Here is a 20578-nt window from a genome sequence, read left to right on the forward strand (position 1 = left end):
GCCCGAGTCCCACCGCATCTTCCAGAGGCCATGTATAAAGCGCCGCCTCACGAATGGACCGCGTCGCGACGTTCAACACATCATTGCACCGTAAAATCACTGTGAGTCGAAAGGACAGGACACAGCGTCGGTTGTCATACTATTAGACGCTCGTTGAAGGAAACTATGGCGAGCCCCTTTCACGCTTCATGCGACGTAGGTATTCTAAAAGTATCTGAAATGTTTCTTTTCGAATGATGTTGTACATACACTAGTGGATTCGTTCGAATGATCGATTCGGGTGATGTTCGATACGCTATTCGATATTTTCGTAATGTTGACGCACCTCTGATTAAAAAAAAAAAAATGCGTACAACCCCGCATGCCAACGCCCTCATCCCACACAGTTCACTCGAACCGCCGATGGCTCATTCATGACTGAAGGGTGCAACCCGATCCGTCTTGATCGTGTGACGTGCTTCGCGCCATACAACGCGCGCCGTTGCGACTCATCGATTTGTTCGCTTTCGTCGCTGTCTATGCCAAGGACGCGGAGGGCGGCGATTTTGTCGTTCAGCTCGGGGGCGTTTTCATGGACGCAACCGGTTTTCTTGAGGCCACCGCGGGCTCTCGGCGTCGCTGCCGACGTCGGCGTCGACGTCGTAACGCGGGCAGAATCGTCGCCGCTGTCGCGCGCAGGGCAGCCGACATCCGCCGCTGCTTTCCGATAGACACGTGAGCTCAACGCAGTGCCAAGGTCCCCTTACGAGGAGTAAACACCGGTCTGTTCGATCACAGCCTCGCTTCGCTGACGTATCAGCCCAGTGTAAGTTCGCACTTGCAGTTCTTTATCATCGTGGAGTCTACATTCTTATGCTGGGCTATTAGCGGGCTCGCACATGAATATTATTGGCTGCAGGCTGAGATAAGGTGGGTTAGCGCTTCTCAGTGTGTTGGAACACAGGTCACGTGTGTCTCAAGGGCAGCTTCACAAGTGTTTCTCAGAAGTTTTCAAGGGCGAGAACTTGTGCGCTCAGTTAGGCAAGCAATCTACATGATCGATATCCTAAACACGGTTATTTATTTTCACATTTGCAATGTATGATGTCATGCGGGTGTGCCCGAGGACCCTGAAGCGTTATTTCTCACTTCTGTAATTTGTGATAGAGTTGCAAACGAGTTGGTCGCTCAAGATATTTTTTTTTATGCTCAGGGCAAGGACGCGGAAGTGGCTTTCTAGGCTAAGCACGTCTTCCTTCGCGCAATGTTATGTTCGCCGAGTGACAAGGGACTTCACTGCAGCGCTATGTTAAGTGGCGTCATCTCTCGGTCAAGTCTTCAGCATGCGCGTGTTTTGTTGCCAGTAAATCTTACTTTGTCCACCCCAGTGTTGGGAGCAGCGATATCGTGGATTATGAATGCAGAGAAATAGACTGACGTGTGGCACTACGTGAGATAAAACTAGAAAGTTGCTCTGACGATAACCAACTGCAAGAAAAAATGAGCTGAGCTTAAAACAAAATGCAGAAAATTAATGCTAGTGAAAACCGACATCATAATTTGACTATTGCTTCCGCAATAGTACAGAGCTAATGATTCTGCATCAGCGTCCGCAAATGCGTTAAATATATTTTGAGAGAGAAACCAGGAAACCGGACTAGCGCAATGCCATGCACGAAACGGCCTTTTATCAGCGTTGCGAAAGGAGTCTGGAAGAAACATTAAAAAAAAAAAAAACAGGCAGAGACAAATAAATCAATCCATGAAACGCAAACACATTCAAAGAGCCTCCAGTGGGATCGATGCATTCGTTTTTTGCTAGCTTTTGTCGGTCATTAGAGGCTCGGCTTTTCTTAGTTTTCCGGGTCACCTGCCCCTTAACCATTATTATTTGGTGTAACTTTGAGTGATATGAAATAGCACTCAGTTCGCAAGCCGAGCCAATGGTTTGACAAGGAGTCTTGTCTTCGTCTGTGCCCAGAACTGAGGTTCCACCTCAACCCTAGTTCAGTGCTATTTCATAAAACATAGCCATCGCCTTTCTCTCATTCTACCTTCGACTGAATGAGACACTCGAAGTCACTAACAGGCTAATATCGCATGCGCTCGATAGGTAGCTTGGGAAAGCATGCAGTCGCGAGAAAAAGAAGTTTTTAGCTTATTCCGTCTCCTTAAGATTGGGCGCAAACACAGGCTCATCAACTGGCACAACTGACATTGAACCCGGATGGGGCTTATTGTTATATATATAGGGTTGTTCGTTTTCGGGTAAAACCCGATTTTACCCGATTTTTGCACCCCGAGCGTGTTCCTAAAATATCGGGTAAAACCCGATTTTTCCCGATTTCTGAAACAACTATGCCCACGGAATTGCTGTGCCTCCAGTCATAAGAAGTTGAAGATGGCGGTCCAAGAAGCTGAAAAGGCGGGAACATCTCAGCCAACGCTCTTCGATGTTTCCTGTAGGCAGCGTGCGAAAGAAAATGAAGCGGATGGCGTGATTCACGACTTCGTTCGTGCCCAGGCGTACAGTGGAATCAGCATGCATCAGGCGGACGGACCTCTAGGGGATTTCGTACGCAAATACTGCAAGGCCGCTAAAAGTATGCCGACTGGACAGCGACTTCGGATTAAATACCTGAAAGAAGCTTTTGACAAGGACATGGCGAAAATCCGTGATGATATGCAAGCCGTTAAAGTGGGTGTTATCGTCGACGAATCTCCTGACATAACCGGAGTGCCTACCATTAACACTCTGGTGTGCTATTATAGTCAAAAAGCAGAAAAGACGCAGGTTTGTTTAGTCGACGTCGACAGAGTTAATGCTTCGAACAGCTACACAGTGGCCCGGGTAGTCGGCAAGGCTCTCCTTACTGTGGGCAAGACGTAGAAGGATGCTGTAGCCGTAGCCACAGATTCCGCGGAGTACATGCGAAAAATGGTACGTGAGATCTGCGAAGCTGAAGCGATCCACATCTTGCATGTAAAGGACTTAGCCCATTTGATCCACGTGAGCGTTGACCATGCGATTTCGTCACCTTGCGTGTCTGATGTTCGATCCGCAGTGATCTCGTTTGGAGCATTATTTAAGCACGCTAACAAGCTGCACCAAAAGTACATCGAAATATATGTGCCTCTAATAGTCTGTTTGGCGCTGATGCAAAGAAGCCTCCTTCTGTAGTTCCGAACAGATGGCAAAGCTTCTACAAAGCGCTTGTTGTCGTCATAGAAATGTGGAGCTCATTAACAGAACTTGTTGAATGCTCGCATGATAGCACCAAAGCGGAAGCTATTCGAGTGATACTTTCTGAAAGAGAGGTTCTTTATGCAAAGGCAGTCTTAATGAGAGATGCACTCGAGCCTCTTTTAGATGTCCAGAAAACGCTCGAAAGCGGAGAACTCCTCATGCCAAGCTTCGATCGCCTCGTAAACGTCAAGCTACAGCAGACTGTCAACGAGCTTTCCACGACCATCGGTAAAAGTGATCGGGCGAAAGGTGTTTGGTCTATGTTGCCTAAGAGCAGTGCCATATTAGTAAAAACTTGTTGTGAAGAGTTTTGCGCCAAAATCTCCACAAAATGGGACTGCACCTTTAAACGGAACGTCTAAGACAAAGAAGAAAACCAGTTGACATTGTGGAAACTGGGAGCCGTACTCGATCCGTTCCAGGAGCGGCTGCTGAGTAAGTCGTTTGATGACTACCGACCTCTCTTTAATTCCGTGATGGACGATGTAGGCTCGCTTCGCGAGGAGTTCAACCAGTACTTGCTGGAAGCAAGCCCCACGAATGAAGGTGTTGAAGTGATGGACTTTTGGAACGACGCAACTATGCGTTACCCAAGGCTAGCATATGCAGCCTTATCATTGTTGTGCCTAGCTAATGGCAGCTGTGACGTTGAGCGAACGTTCTCTCAACTAAGGTACCTGCAGAGACCAGACAGGTCTCGTATGGAAACCGAGATGTTGCGCATGCAGATGATTATGTATGTTAATAAGGACGTGTAGAACGTCGATGACCAGCCCTCGTGAACAAAATGTTTCTTTTCTCAAAACTGACCGTTGCCTCTCACTGCGAGTAATAATTAATTACCAAAAAAAAAACGCCAAATTTTGCAATATTTTCTTGAAAGCAGCCCAAAATCTAGCCCTAATTGTTACCCATCGGTTAGAGCAAATGAATAAATTATTAGTTTGCAAATTTAACCCGATAAAACCCGAATTGCGAAATTTTCCCACGAAAAACCCGATTTCTCCCCTATTATCAAGCCGAGAAATAACGCCCGATTTTTACCCCCCGAATTTGAAAAAATATAAAACCCGAAAACGAATAACCCTATATATATACAAACTACTGTCGTCTACTCAGCTACTTAACTCCGTGAAGTCAACTTTCATTCATGCTCTTTATTACGGGAACGTATTAATGGTAGGAAGTTTTGAGCTGGGTATAACTGCTTTGCTTAGGTCTCGCCATCAGAAGAGTCACAATACGCATTTAAGAAGTAACCGGTGACGTTCACTTAGTAACCAGTTTGCTGATACGCTCCTTAAAGAAGTAATGTTGTGTAACACGCATCACAATATTCACGGCTCTGGGGATGCACATCCTGCATACTAATAAATGGCTCAAATAATGGCATTATATTGGAAAAATAATAGCACAAATAAAGCAAAAAGTTTAGCAATGCTAAGTCATAAAGACAACACGCGATTTAAAGTTATATATCGGAAAGGGCATACTAATGTTGTATTTTTTTAATACCTGAAGAGCAGTATTTCAAAAATATTTTAAGATAATTATTGATATAGAGGGGTGCATATAACAAGGCTTTAGAGAGACGTGGTGAACTCCATCATTCGAATAAAATTGCGAAAATTGATTTGAAGCCAGTTAGAAAGAAATAGGACTCGAAGAAAACACGAAGCATTGCCACCTTCATCGATACTCAGCCGATCGTTTCGCACGCGAATGCGTGTCAACGCGGACACGCCTATACGTTTTGTTTTCATCATTAGAGCAAAGTGCTGTCGTGCACAAGGAAATTGATTATGGGGCGAGAGAACCTTGCGTTAAGTTATCCCTATTTTCCATTCCAACGCACCATTCGCAATTACGTTCTGACCTTTAGTCTTTCTCTTTTGTCTTGTGTTGTGGCATTCCACCTAGCGTAGTTTGTACTGATTTCTGCTTACTAACCAAATAGTGGCACGTCTGGTAGCGTTATTGTTGTTACTGTTATATTTGGAAGTTTGCGCAGTGTTTTTATAGGTGTTTCACGCTGCCTGATCTTTTCGCAGCGCTGAAAGATTATTCGATTACAGGCATAAGTGCGGGAGATACGCGATACCGGGAATAATTTCGCGATTGAAGTCAAACAGAACGTGGACAAAAAAAAAAATCAAATCACAACTGGATCGCGTTGCTTTGTGAGAGCTGCCATAACTGACATGAGAGAATTTTCTGCCCACAAAATAAAATCGTCATTCCCTGTGCAAGCTTCAGGTCTGCATTATTAATATTGTGTAAGTGTATGAGTGAGTGAGTGAGTGAGTGAGTGAGTGAGTGAGTGAGTGAGTGAGTGAGTGAGTGAGTGAGTGAGTGAGTGAGTGAGTGAGTGAGTGAGTGAGTGAGTGAGTGAGTGAGTGAGTGAGTGTGTGTGTGTGTGCGTGCGTGTGTGTGTGTGTGTGTGTGTGTGTGTGTGTGTGTGTGTGTGTGTGTGTGTGTGTGTGTGTGTGTGTGTGTGTGTGTGTGTGTGTGTGTGTGTGTGTGTGTGTGTGTGTGTGTGTGTGTGTGTGTGTGTGTGTGTGTGTGTGTGTGTGTGTGTGTGTGTGTGTGTGTGTGTGTGTGTGTGTGTGTGTGTGTGTGTGTGTGTGTGTGTGTGTGTGTGTGTGTGTGTGTGTGTGTGTTTGTGTGTGTGTGTGTGTGAGTGTGTGTGTGTGTGTGTGTGTGTGTCAGAGAGAGAGACAGAGCATGCGCTACATCCTCTTTATTATTTATTATTATTATTTCCCTATAAATATGTGCATTATTATTGCGAAAGTAATACTACGCCAGGTCTAACCTCTCATCGCGTAGTCCGTGGCCCGTGGAAAAAGATGAAGAACTCTACAAACTCTAGCATGCATTTAGGCTATATACTTACTCCTCCTCTACACCTTTCCTCTAGGACACACCCAGACTCCCACAATGTTCCGGCTATTGCTGGTCTACCTGGTAGTGGTTGCCGTTAGGTGCCAAAGTACGTAATAATTTTTTTCAAGCTGTTAAAATGTGCTGAGAATCTGTGGCCGCTTGTTGAACGGGGTTCCCGCTACGTGGCTCATGAAACACCAGGGAGAACCTTTCACACTGCCATGAGAATGTGGCTAATCTAACTTTAGTGCCATAATGTATACTTTATGGCGGTTTTTACATAATCACAAGTTAACTTTCCCTTCCAGAACAGAGTTGACTTGTATGCAGAGCAACTTGAGCCTTTAGTAATTTTATTATATACAGGTCATTTTGTCATCTCCATAATAACCGCTGACAAGCAAAAAGAAAAGGTCACAAGTCGGTATTTCTGTTGCCATAAATTATGCGACTCCGGGAACTTCTGCTACTGGAGCGATTTTCTTTACTTGTTATTTTTGAGGCCTTTTTTAATGCAGTTTGCCCCAGATCGGCCGCCGGAAAGCCTCGTCCCTATGCCGCTAAGTGGCGCCATAAACGGTTAAAGCTGCACAGAATAAGCATGCTTTTGTTATGAATGAAATAACTTTTTATGCGACAAGGCTGGAGACATGTTTTCATCTGTCGACTTTTGTTAATGAGATGACTGCTATAATATTTTTCTTCGCACGCCACAACTCATTTTAACATTCACTGTATAAACGACCTGATAGTCAAACGTAGTACGCACCGACACACTCAGTATAGAGGTGTGCTTGAAAACAAAAAAATACATAGAGCATGAAACCAACTAAGCGATGCCTCACACGGCACAGAGCAGACTGAAATTTATATGAATATTGTTACAGCAGCTTACTGGGCTCAACCAGACGCCCGACACACCCGTCTAAGAAGGCTCGATCGAACATTTAAATTTAATGTTCCGCGTGATATTCCGCGTCATCAGACATGCTTGATACATCGACTTCGTTTAAACGTGGCTTTCACGCGCAAGTACTTACATTTAATTGGACAGATGGACTCACCGGAATGTTTAACTTGTGGCATCCCAGAGACTGTGGACCATGTATTATTGGTGTGCCCAGAGTATGCGAACGAAAGAAATGTGCTAGCTAGCTGCTTCCTTGAAGCGTTTAGACAAGAGGCCTCTGTCGGAGGAACTGCTGCTGGGCGCTTGGCAGGACAAGGGGAAGGGCGTCCAGGCAGTGCGCGCTCTTTGCCGTTATTTGAGCGCCAGCGGACTTGATTCACGTTTGTAAAGCAAGCTGCTGTGTCTGTATATATATTTCATATGCCTTCTCCCACATCGTCACCCATCATGACCTTCTTTCTTCTCTCCTTCCCCTTCCCCAGTGCAGAGTAGCAGGCCAGATTTGAATTATTCGGGCCAACCTCTCTGCCTTTTCCTTTCAATAAATCCATCTATCTATTCATTGTGGCAAATTAAAAGCGGGAAAGCAACTTAACTTCCAGGAATAGTTTAAGAAATAATAACCATCCACATTAACAAGCGAGGTGAACATCATTTTCAGTCAGCGGGAACTAAACCATCTTGTTCTCTCTGTCTATCCCCTCATCACACGAATCGCTGCGCCAGGAACCTCAACCACCACAGAGCGCTATGAGGACACTCTATACAAGTTCCTGGACCTGCTAGACGATGACGACCCCTCACGTCAGTACAAAACTTTTGCTGTCGTTATTGTACCCTGGCACGAATTTTACGAGTGCACGATGCTGTGCGTACGTAATAAATGTGCGACCTAAATGCAGGTGTACCCGGAGCTCCCGTCTTTCCCGGCCCAAGGAATTCCTTCAGACCGAGCGGGAATTCCTTCAGACCAAGCAGTGAGTCCACGCCACTGAACTGAGAGACACGTGGCTACTTAGACTCGCGAAAGTCTTGAACAAAGAAAAGTGGAACACAGAGGCACTATGCTCAAGAAATCCACGAACAGTTGCCTAAAACCTCGCAGATAGTTATTAACTTTTTATTTAGTGATGCCCCAAAAACATGAATATGGCACTTTGTTTGAGGGGTAGGCTTCTATACGGTAATAAATGGTGACAGGCTAAGGGTATACATATGGCTATGATGAGACAACTTTTTCGATGGCAGTCTGAAGTGTACAGAACCACCGATGAGTGCAAAAGGGTTGGGAAAGCACAGAAGACAGCTTCTTGTGCCTGCGCCTCTTCGAGTACAGCAATAATTACTTCAGGAATTTAGCAATAATATATTATGAAAAGCTTTCTGTAAAGCTCATAACCACACAATAAATTGTGAACTTCATACCACATAATTCCTAGAAGTAATTAGTATTATTTACCGAAAGAGGCAGGGGAGAGAATCCCGGAAATCACGATAGTATATAGGACAGTGGCGACCAAAGTGAATAGTAATAGAGAATAGATCATTGCATTTTTTTTTGTACATCGCTGTTCTTTCCTTTGAGTGCGCAATCATTCGCTAAGTTCGTGCGTGCGTATTGCAAGAATACTGGGATTTGCCTCCAATCTTCGACTACTTCACGAATGCTGATAGCAGGTCTAAAATGGCAGACGTTGTCGAACGACCTGCTGCTTAGAGAATGGCTTCCAGGATGGTTTTCATTGTTTTAATTAACGCGAATACGGCACTGAATCTCGCGCTCAATTGAAAAAATTATTTTCTGCGTGTCTAGGCTTTTGTTGGGAACAGAAACCGAAAAACGACGGCTCATCGTGGTTTCATGTCCCCCGATGCAGTGTTCTTCTTAATGGGGAGGACAGTTAATTTTTGTTTCAATATAATTAAGGCTAAAGCCTTCTGTTTTATGCTTGTGGTTACGCAGAACAGATACTGCATTCAGCAACGATTAATTATACTCGTAGTCAGCTATACGCAAATAGCGGCTTCAGGGTATAATAGCCAAAACCAATTTCAATGGCCTCCTACGCTATCAATGACATAATCTTCTAGATGAGGCGAAACTAAGTAATTACTAATAATCACTCCAAAACATGACCGTCTCCTTGGCGTTAAGTTCATCTTAAGTCCTAGGTTTAAGTTTTCTAGTCATTTTAATAAACAGTGACGTTAACTATACGTATAATAAATGGCCTACTAAGGGGACCAACGAGGCCGTACTGCTTTACGCGTAGACAGCCGCGGTGGGCTCCTGTCATCGGTCGCTTAAAAACCTAAAGTCGTTAAACCTCGGGGCTCGAGCGCGCGCGACAAAAAATACCGAACTTAGCGAAGCTCCTCTCTAAAGGGACAGTCTACTGTCTCCTTCAACAATTTTCTCAGTTTTTTTTTTTTTCGATTGAATAGTGGGCTGCGTGGCCGAGAAGCACAGCAGAACAATTTAAAACTTAATAGTTCCATGCGGTAGCCTCATTTCTCTCAGCGTTATAAGACGTCTGAAAACACTGACATTATGAACACGATATATAAACTAAGTATGGACTCTATGCAACTCTGTGAACACAAGGACTGCCCGGCTTTCTAGATAGCGTGCACAGCATGCTATTAACTAAAAGGCACAAATTTTGTTGAAACTATAAGTGAGAGTAGTAAATAACCTGATAACAAATTAATGCATTAAATGAACCCTGTGACGTCTACCACAAATACCAACAATCGTGTTTGCTTGCGAAGCGCATGCCGATGATAGCGCCACTATAAGTATAGCGGAATATGTGATTGGGTGATTTCTTTTTCGAAAGCATTTTACCAGCAGATCAAGCGAAGTTAAAAACTAACGTAGCTGTAATTTATTTTAAACGGAAGAAAGCAGGCTGCCTTAAGTTCGTATCATCCCATATAAATGTCTGTATTACACCGTGGCAGAGTAATAAAGTGTAGCATATTCACTTCAAGCGTTCCGGGCAGCTACCATGTTAGCCGTAACGAAAGGGCCCAGCATGCCGTCACCGTCTGCTCAAACCTGCAAACCTGACTTTCTTTACCAATTTAAAATATAAATTACTGCTTCATTAACCCGTGAGTTCCACAGCCGTTATTGCAACCCAGCGATGATATCTACCAGATTATACCAATTTTTTGTCAACTCGGCTCCGGCAGTAGACTGTCCTTGCCTGCCTTTGTAGCTTCTACGCGTACACAGCGAGCAGGGTGAACTTAAACTACGTGCTTAATTTAAAATTTTGCCTCCTTCACGCTGGAGCGCTGTAGATAAGTGTGCTAGCAGCTGTACAAAGCTGGCCCGGTCTTTTTTTTTTTTTTTTTTTTTTTTTATAACATCTCGAGCTGCAGGTTTAGCTCGGTACAGCCAAAAAAACTTTAATAGTTGATTTCAACTACTCCATGTATTTCTCTGCTCCCTCCCACAAGTGACAGGCGCAAGAGGGACAATTTTGGTGCATAAAAAAGCAGCGCACAACACGATCAACTGCGCTTCTGAGCCTTTCACAGTCAGTGGCAATTCAAGTCCTCGAAAAATTAAGGCATGTATTTGTTAGAAGTTTTTCACTTTCATTTTGTTGCACAGTTCAGTGCGGTTCAGACTTTTCTCGTGTACGCAAATCTAATAAGAATAGCACTGATGCTAGTTTCTACAAGACATGCTTGTCTCACTTGTGCATAAGGTTCAAACTGCACTCGACTGATAGTCGACTGTACTTGTCGCCATATGATAATAAAAAAACACTTCGTTCTCAGTCGCTGTTTTCTCCACCTCCTTTTGATTTCTTGCAGTTCCCAGAACGCCACCTCCGGTTCCTCCGAGGCGCATTTTCAGGCCGATTCCCAGTGGTGAGTATAGACACTTTTACCCAAGTTATAACAAGGCATCATAGTAAATGTACAGCAAGAGGCCCAGACTTGTTTGTTGAATAGTTACATAGTTCCATTACATAGTTACATAGTCTCCCCTCAAGGGAGTCACACCGGTGATGACACTCAGCCAATGTGATATTACCTCTTCGTAAAGAGAAGAATAGTCCCGACTTTAAAAGGATAGAAGAAAAAAAAATAAGGGTAGACGGAGTAACAGACAGTATACAATGTAGCAAAGGAGCGGCACGCACAAACACTGCACTTTAAGGTTTCAGTCAGCTGACGTGCACAATGTCAGACTGCGGAGCATTAAGCGAAAACCGGGCAGTCTCTTCAGGAAGAACTTCATAATCCACGCACTAACACGGCGAAGGACCATATAGGGGCCAAAAAAAGAAAAAATACCGGCGCAAGAGTTTTTCGGAGTGACATCTCTGCCGGGTTTAGGGTCCATGCCCAGACCTGGTCACCGCGTTGATATTCGACATCCCGATGACAGAGGTTGTGTCGCCAAGCATCACGGATTTGTTGCTGACGAATGCGAAGCCTGACCAGCCGGCGGGCTTCTTCGGCAAGCTGGGCGCAGGCGTGTGTGCCATCCGGATGGAGCATCGCATCTACTGTGGTCGTCACTTTGCGTCCATGAATAAAGGGGGAAAGACGAGTAGCCGGTGTTTCTTGCTCTGCGGTGTCATAGGCAAACGTGATGTAGGGAACAGCATGCAAGTTCTTGTGGTCGACATCTACGTACATGGAGGTCATATCAGTCATTGTTTTGCTTCGGCGTTCCGTCAGTTCGTTCGTCTGGTGGTGATAGGCGGTAGTCCACCGGTGAGCTGTGCAACTGAGACTCATTACTTCCTGCACTATCTGCACATTCGGTCTGTGATAACAACATCTGGAGCGCCATGGCGAAGCACGATGTTTTGTACAAAAAACTGGACGATTTTGGCAGCAGTACCACGCCGGAGACCTTTTGTTTCGCAGTAACGTGATAAATAATCGGTGGCAACAACAATCCCCTGTCGCACTGAGATGACTTAGGAAACGGCCCTGATAAGTCGATACCGACTTGGTGAAACGGAGGTTTCGGCAGATGAACATGTTGGAGCAAATCGGCAGGTCTTTCGGCACTGGCCGTCACAACAGGATTTGATATACTATATCACTTTGGCCGCAAGTGTGAATTTGAGCGGCGAGATGTTAAGAGAGTTTGTACGGTGGGTAAAATGGGCGGAAGAAGCAGTGAAGGAAACGGGGGTGTCAACGTGACTTTGTTACTGACCTTGTGACCTTGTGTGCGTTAACACGTGCGTCTGTTTTGAAGCGTGTCAAGTGATGGAGTGCGAGCATAAGATGAGATTGAGAAGTGGCGGTCATACCTCTGATATAAAAATCATCGCTTTTTGAGGAGGGGGGGGGGGGATCATTTTCAAGCTTAGCGACATATTTATCAAAGTCCAGCGATCATACTGTCGAAGCATAGTCAAGCATAGGCCTTATTAGGCATCGGTACGCTGTTAGCTTGAAGTTTTTGGTTGCATCATTTAATGTACGTTTTAAGAGACCAAGCCTCTTGAGTGATTTGGAGCATGTTAGATCTACTTATCTGGACCACTTCAGGTTAGAAGAAAACGTTACACCGAGAGATTTGAATCCTTTTACGTGTTATAATGGATGTTCATTGTTAGCATAGGAAAAACGGAAAGGAGTTTTCTTATTAGTAAAAAATCATCGACACGATTTTTCTAAAATTTATCTTCATTTGCCAAGAATTACTCGAATCAATTAAAAAACATTTTGCTAAGAGTTTGCTGGTCGCTTGCGCTTTTGACGTTTGTATACGGTGCACAGTTATCAGCATAGAAACATAGTTTGATGTATTTTTAGCGATATCAATGACGTCAATATAAATGAGGAATAGAAGTGGCCCTAAAGCTGCTCCCTGCGGGACACCGGATGTTACATAGACAGACGATGACTGAGAATGATTAAACGTGGCGAACTGTGATCTTATGTGCAAGTATTCATTAATCCATGCCTTTAATCATACACCATGATTTCCTGTAAAATATTCACCCAGTTTACTGATGAGCTTGGTGTGGGAAACCAAGTCAAAAGCTTTTGAGTAATCAAAAAAATTGGCATCTCTCTTACCACGGTTATTCAGAGATGAGGCGATGTCGTGTGTGAATTCAATTAACCGCGTGAGAGTAGGGAACCCAGCCGGAAACCTAGTGTGATTATTAGAGAGAAGGTTGTTGTTAGACAAATATGAAACAATATGTTTATGAATAATAGACTCCAGAACCTTACAAAAAGTGCATGTTAAAGAAATTGATCTATAGTTAAAGAGAGACTGTTTGTTACCGGACTTAAATACTGGGATGCATTTGCTATTTTTCCAGCTTAGTGGGAGGGTTTGTGAATGAAATGATTGTAGGAAGATTAGAGTCAGGTCCCGGGCACACCACTCAAAATACTTTCTAAGAAACATAGAAATGCCATCAACTCCACAACTATTGGTTGTGCCAATATGCAATAAAGGATTATGAACTTCATTGTAATCTATGTCCAAATTCGGAAAAGGAGGCAGCTCACCTGTTGAAGAAAACATTAATCTGGTGCCAATGTAGCTACCAAGTACCGATCTGAAATAGGTATTAAAAGTTTTCGGAGATAGCAGAAGGGTCAGAACAAGGTTAACCTTAATAACAAATGAGGAAGAATGAGGACAACTCGGAATAATTGTCTTCCAGAACTCAGAGGGGTAGAACTTTATGAATGTTGACAGCGTATTTTCATAATAAAATTCCGTAGCCCATAGATTTTTGTTCTAAGAGCTGTTTTAAGGAGCCTAACAAGGAGCTCTCGTTGTGCTGCGACTCACACCGTCTATGAAGTCTCTTTAAGCGACGATTAAGTTGAATAACTTTCCTGTTGCACCAAACGTGTTTGAGATTTCTTCTATAGATCTTCCACAGCACATAATTGCACAGACATTCATGTGCTATGTAATACAATCGCTCGACCAGCATGGCAACATTCTAGTGTTCGCTAGAAAAAACAAAAAAAAAAAAAACAGAAATCATCAAAATTTGACTCTGGAGCACCAAGTATTGAGCTGTCATCTGCCCGACTGACGTCTGTAATCATTATGTATTCAGGCTTTTTACGTTCACCTGCAGCATTCAATTTAAGAAAGACAACCTTAAAATCAGACAGACCATCACTAACATCGCATTCGTATCCACATTGTGATAACTGCTCGTTCAAAAGCACAAGGTCCAGCAAAGCATCACTACGTGTGGGCGAACAATAACCTGGGCGAAATCGAAATAAATCACAACATTGTTAAGTGAGTCATACTCTGTCTTGTCGCGGCCAGTCAATACAAGAGCAGCCCAATCTATGCATGGTAAATTAAAGTCGCCACACAAAACCGTTTTGCAGTTATGTAGTCTGTGAGCGGTAATGTAATCGGTAAGAGCAGGAAATATATTGTGATCAACATTTGGAGGACAATATATGAAACCTATAACTAATTTTAAGAATGAAATATCAAGTTTGCACCACATTGACTCCGTTTCTGGAAGCTCAGCCAGTAGGGAAAAGCTGATGCCATTTTGAAGAAACAAGGGGCAAGGCAGCATAACGGGTGGCATTGAAAACGGCATGAAGGCGGTTGAGGTGCTATAAGAACCGTTCAGCGTCGTCTATCCTAATCTTGATTATTCTCTTCTATCATCAAAATAATTAATAATACAAACTAATGAATTATAGATATGCCTGTTATTTTCTTCAAGGAGAAAACGTCAGTGTAGAAGTTGTAAATCGCCTTGAAGAACAGCTAGTTACGTTGTTAGTGACATTCTAGTCGAAATCAAGAACAAAATGGGCATTTTCAGGACATGTAATGCGACGAGAGGATTACTGATGGTCACTAAGGGTAACAAACTTTATTCCAAGGAAAAGAAAGCGTAGCAGGGGGTAACAAAAAATAGGTGGGCGGATGAGACAAATTATAGTCTGTAGGAATGCAGCCAGCATAGCATAAGGTCAATTGGAGAAATCGAGAGGCCTTAGTCATGAGTGCATTGCGGATGATGATGATGATGATCTGGTGGTAGTACACGAAGCGTTTCGTTAACGGAGAATTAACCGAAACCGCCATTTTTGTGCCGAAAGAGTCGGGACCGTAGTAGCGCTCGTCCCCTGTTTCGTGATCGGTAGCTATGAAGCCGAATCAGCGTCAATGCGTTGAACAAAAGGCGTATTCATACACTGTTTACAGGGCGTTATTTACAGTATGATATAGGCACGGGCGCAGAAGGCTGTAGCCGCAAGGCGACGGCCAGGGAAACAACGACGCATCCCCTCCTTGCGAGCGGCACTGCACTCGACAAATTAACGCTCGCTCGTGAAGGTCTCCGTCTCTAGCGGCAGTGAGCTCGCTTATAAAGCCTAAAAAACTGTTGCCACTCAAATTGCCAAATCCGGAGGCAGCACACAGCGTCCCGAGAGGTCTAATTAGTTAGCGCGCAGATCGCCCGCTGTAGGCTGCCCTGGAATAAAGGTTGTTTTTTGAGGATTAAGGTTAATTAGGCTGGATTGTAGAACTTAAGATTTGATTCAGAGTTCATTTGATTGAATCAACTTGCATACGGTGGAATAATTTGTATTAGGAGGATTAAATGGGAATTTCGATGAAAGGCAAAGGAATATAGAGTAAATTATATTGAAATAAGTTGGATTTCAGTGGAATAAAGTGTCAGTTTTGGTGCATTATGGCTCTGTAAAAGTGGATACGTTTAAATAACATCAGTTAGAATGAACTGCGTTAGATTCTGTGTTTTTTTTTTTTTTGCGGCGGATTAAGAGTGGATTATATCGGATTAGGTCGGATCACGGTGCAATAAAGTAGACTAAGTTGAATTAAGGTGTTTGTGTGCAACATTTAGTCTCATGAACTTTGAAAAGAAAAACAAGCGAATTGAATTAGACGGTCAGTTGCGGTAACCGAGTAGACCAAGCTTAATTTCTGTGTATTAACGGTGGACTACATACAGCTGATTGGTGTATGTATTAAAATTAGTCAGGTTCGCCTTCAGAGCATGTAACTAGTCTTCAATACCTCCCGTAACTTTTCCTGTCCGAATAGACAAAAAAAAAACAATATCCAATCTAGAAGAACAGAGGCGGGCAAAAAAAGGGAAGCACGTACAGCATCAAAGGGTCCTGCCATCCATAAAACGTATGCTGGGATACCACCATCTATGAGTTGTCTTCACTAAGCCTTTCCTACAATGCATTTCATACTTATACCTACTTTCTACTCTACGACACAGCCAAGGTATGCTAATTCTAGAAAGTTTTGAAAAGCTGATCAGATATCCTCCTATTGAATTCGCTGCCCGAGTCAATAAGCTCGCAATTATTCGAAACAGCTATAATACATTCGCAAGTAATTAAGTAGCACTTGAATTGTCGCGAATAATTACCGCATTTTCTTCCACGACTTTTTCGAAAGCAGGACGCGCTCTAACGACGTGTATGCCACCGCTGACGACCTGCGCAGCACGGGGATTTCAAGTCAGCGACAAGTTAGATTAATGTTGCGGTGATTATAATGCTCGTACTGGTCTGTAAGAATGGCTGATTTGTAGGGGTGAGACAGGCTTAGAAAAATATGTCATGGGGCTCAATCATGGTGCTCATGCCTAGCTGCGCCAGGCTTCCCACTGACACGAGGAGCTAATTTGCTTTCTTTCGTCATCGGTAAGCAAAACTTAAATTTCTCACTAATATGACATGACACTCATAAATTTCGTATACGTGTACCTTATGCAGTCACTGCAGTAGAGGTCAATGGTGCGTCTTCGGGCAGCGGTAGTGTTTCAGCTCCTTATCCCATCCCCGTATAGTTAGTACCTTTCTCTTATTTCTAGCAGGACGCAAGTCGAGGATATTTGCAACAAATAACGAATTTTCGTGCCAGTATTCAATTTCGTCCTTTGTTTTATTGTTCGATCTGTACTAGATTCTGTATGTGGTATTAAGTTCGGTACCAAGTTGACATTATTTGCACCCGATTCCCTTCTCAAGGAGTACTATTCCCACACATCTACGAGATAGACTACACACTTTTTGAGATCAGACTACCATTCCTTGTGAATATCTTTAAAAAACCTTACTCAGAGCTAAAAGTAAACATACATGCTCCAGTCCAAAAGTGTTAGTTAAGCCTCATGCGGCTTGTAGCTTCTTTGTTAATCAGCTAGTTAACAAACTCATTTAATCTTACGGTGGCTCGGTGTGTAACTTTTAAATAGGATCAGGTTTTTTTTTTTTTTTAGACGTAGAGACTGCTGCCTGGAAAGAGATGTGATTTCATTTTTTTGTTACCTGTTTCTGGTGAACCTTGCTCGCTTTCACAGCAGCTCAGCTGTTTGGCTCAGCTGTTTTTTGTTCTCCATGCGCAGTTTCGTCCCCGGCTTCTCCGGGCGGCTCCATCAAGGATGCAAACGCCTTTATTGACACCGTGCTGCAACAGAAGATGCTGCGCCTCCTGAAGGCAACGCCCAGGCTGTATCCTTCGGCAGTTATTCCTTTCTTCAAGTTCAAGGTAGAGTTGCATGGGACCAATGGATTCTTTTCGCATGATATTTTCTTTAGGAATTTGTGTTTAGTTATTTGCACTAGAGCATGTAGGTTAGGTGTGCGACCTGATGCCGATGAACACCTCCGATAACGCAATTCCTCACCAGAACAGGAGTTGGCCACCATGGTGCAGTAGTTGGCCACAACCTCCCATGATTAGTCCCATAAAACCCCGGAACTAATGATCAATGCGTCAGAGTCATAGAAATTGCCCCCGCCCCTTGATTTTATAATTACTTTTTAATAAACTCTTGCCGAGGACAAACAAAAACGCCAGTCTGTCACGCTATCTATTACGCAGCAGCATTAGAGGCCCCGTTCTCTAGAAAATCTGGCTTCCGCGTTGTCAGCGCTGTGATTGGAAAATCACGGCCATGGCTCTGGCAGGTGGTGTTTGGCAGGTGGCAGGGCCGAGCACTAATTTGTCGTTGGGTGGTGTGACTTCACGAGACCGCATGACGTGGAGAAGAACTCGTGCTTTTTACCTTATCCGTTCCTGCAGGTGCTCAAGACAGGCTTCACGAACCGGGATCTGAAGGTGAACATGACCGCTGGCATTTTCCGCGGCTTCGACACGGGCATCCGGCGTCTGGGCGACTGCGACAAGCCGGCGCGCGTGGGGCGCAACACGAGCGTTAGCTGCACGCTTGACTTCAGCGGCATCACTGCCAGCTTCGTTGCAGTGGTGAGTGGGTTATGCTTTGAGTGTGCGCAAGCATGCATAGTTAGAAGTGCAAGGGAGGCAGTGTTCCGCGAGGAATTTCTATTTGTGAACGTTGCGGCCAGGAGAGGTGGCATAAACCATTCCGCGTGTTTTAAGGGATAGTTGCTGCTGCTGCGAAAATTTCCACTATTGGCATCTTTCTGCGAGCTAGATTCTGAGGCTAACGATTGAAACGGTTCAAGGCAACGTCTTGAAGCTGCTATTCACTTTCACCGCGCTTAAGGATAGTTTTAAAATTTTGAATACCTTCTTTCATCGCGAGGCCGAAGCAGATTCCTCTTCATGTGCTAAAAGCCTCCTTTTAGTGTTCCTACATTGTGCAGCTTGATCGAGCGGCACTGTTCTGTCCGCCAGTTATGTACTTACGACATAACGCATAGCGACGGCAATGGCGCCTTCTCGAGCCAAAATATTTGTTCAAGCGCGGGGAAAGTGGTTCCATTTCGGTTCAGCTCTGGAGCAAGGGGCTCGTAAGGTTATGACCCTCTTGACGTTAGCACGTTCGCTCAGAGCACTGAGAATGAAGTATAATCATGCGCACTTTTGTTGGCTGTGGTACAGCAAAATAAATGTGACAGCTGCGTGCATACGATTCACTCTTGGCCACCTGTGGCAGTGAATGAACCGGTACCTAATCGGTTGGGCATGGCGGTTGGTACATGTGCGGTGCCAATGACGTCGACATAGGCTAATCACACTGACACCGTATTGTCAGGTGCCCATAGCGAATTCACATAAACAGATGTTCATGATTCGTATGCCTATTTATTGCTTATAGTCAGTTCATGCAGAGCTACGCTGAAAAATTGCACACACATCGTTTGTCTTCAACACTGCTTTTCTGTGTCGCCCGCAGACAAAAGGAGATGACCTGGCCGGCACCATCAAGGCTGTGCCGGTGAATGTGATCGTTCGCACCGGCGCGGCCCGCATTGAGGCGACGGCGGCACCAGCCAAAGAAGCCATATTGCGCACGTTCCTTATCGACTACGTCAGCTTGGACGTCGCCCACGGCGCCAACCTGAACCTGAACGAAGACCGCGACCGGGGCTTCAAGTACCACGTGCGCACCACGGTGGCCAAAGAGCTCGACTCGCTGCTTCACGACGACTACGCGCCACTGTTGGCGAGAGCCATTGCTTCCACGGACCTGCCACGGGCCTGAGCCCTGGTCCGGAGGCGGCCTTTTACAGGCTACACTGCAAGTCACCAAAGCTAGGAACACGTGTCCCTTATCAGCAATTCGTGGTCGTGACTACCGTTTGTGTGCGTGTCTTTTGCACGAGCTGCTAGCTTTGGCTACAGTTCTCCCATCAAGAAAGGGGCGTGATTCGAGAGCAGATTAAGTGCACTGAAATATGGATTCAGTGATGAAAATCTTCAGCGCTCGTCTTCTATCTAAACGAAGACGTATCTGATCGTCTTTACATGAATCGTTGGATCGGCAAATCACGTGATTCAGCGAAAAGTGGCGTGAGCATGCGGTAATACTTTTTTCTCTTCACCGTGTGACCTCGTGATCATTCGGTAGATGCAACAGTCGCCAAATGTTCCAGCTATAAAATGGCTGGACCTAAGTGCATTACAGACACAAGTGTTCGACTAGTCTCTTGATTTCGTTACAGATAGGTGCGATTTCGAGCTTGTGCATACGAGTTCAGCACAGTTAAATAGTCAAACTCCTCCTTTTAGCGTTTTTTGCTGGTGGCGAGCAACCGTTGGCTGTTGATGCCGGCATGAAGTTCGTGCTCATTCACATTTTGCGGGACTCGAACCGTGCATGTATAATTTCCAAAAACGGATACCCTTCTGCGTCCTTTCTCACTAAGCGTCGAAGTTTGTGACTAAAAGGCGATTTGTTTTATATAAATAACGACCCAGGCAATTAAAACCAGCGAAAGGGTGCGTTTGGTTACTCGAGGGCATTGTATCGTTTTGGCCCTGCATGCGCGTAGACGCTGATGTCAAGGTCGAAATAAATGTTTTTCTCTTTTCTTTTCTGTTGGCACATATATTTGTCTCCATAGAAAAGCTACTCAATCGTGTTGAAAAAAAGTTGCGCGCCTTTCTTCTGTTTTCACCGCAAGAGCTTGGGCTTTAACAAAAACGTGATGCCTGCAGCTATCATTATTTCTATAAAGTTGGAGAAAAAAATATGAGGGGCGACGGAGTGAGGCAGAATTGTTTGAATGCAGTCTTTACGCAGTAAAAAGTGGCAGTAAGGACTGATTAAAATGATCCTACTAACTTCTTTGTGACT

General features: G+C 44.4%; 1 protein-coding gene across 1 annotated transcript; it reads left to right on the top strand.

Annotated features, from left to right (window-relative positions):
* The first annotated feature begins 616 nt into the window (after nt 1-616).
* Nucleotides 617-20316, top strand: LOC146197841 (salivary anticoagulant protein P23-like). Its single transcript, XM_084593092.1, has 8 exons — nt 617-805; nt 6147-6218; nt 7749-7826; nt 7925-7999; nt 10854-10910; nt 17417-17559; nt 18097-18279; nt 19175-20316. Exons 2-8 carry the CDS (start codon nt 6167-6169, stop codon nt 19481-19483), a joined length of 897 nt encoding a protein of 298 aa, XP_084449218.1. The 5' UTR covers nt 617-805; nt 6147-6166; the 3' UTR covers nt 19484-20316.
* Nucleotides 20317-20578: the final 262 nt, after the last annotated feature.

This window comes from Amblyomma maculatum, chromosome 2 (assembly GCF_055883805.1).
Source record: "Amblyomma maculatum isolate TAMU_Amacu chromosome 2, ASM5588380v1, whole genome shotgun sequence".
Taxonomy (NCBI): Eukaryota; Metazoa; Arthropoda; class Arachnida; order Ixodida; family Ixodidae; genus Amblyomma; species Amblyomma maculatum.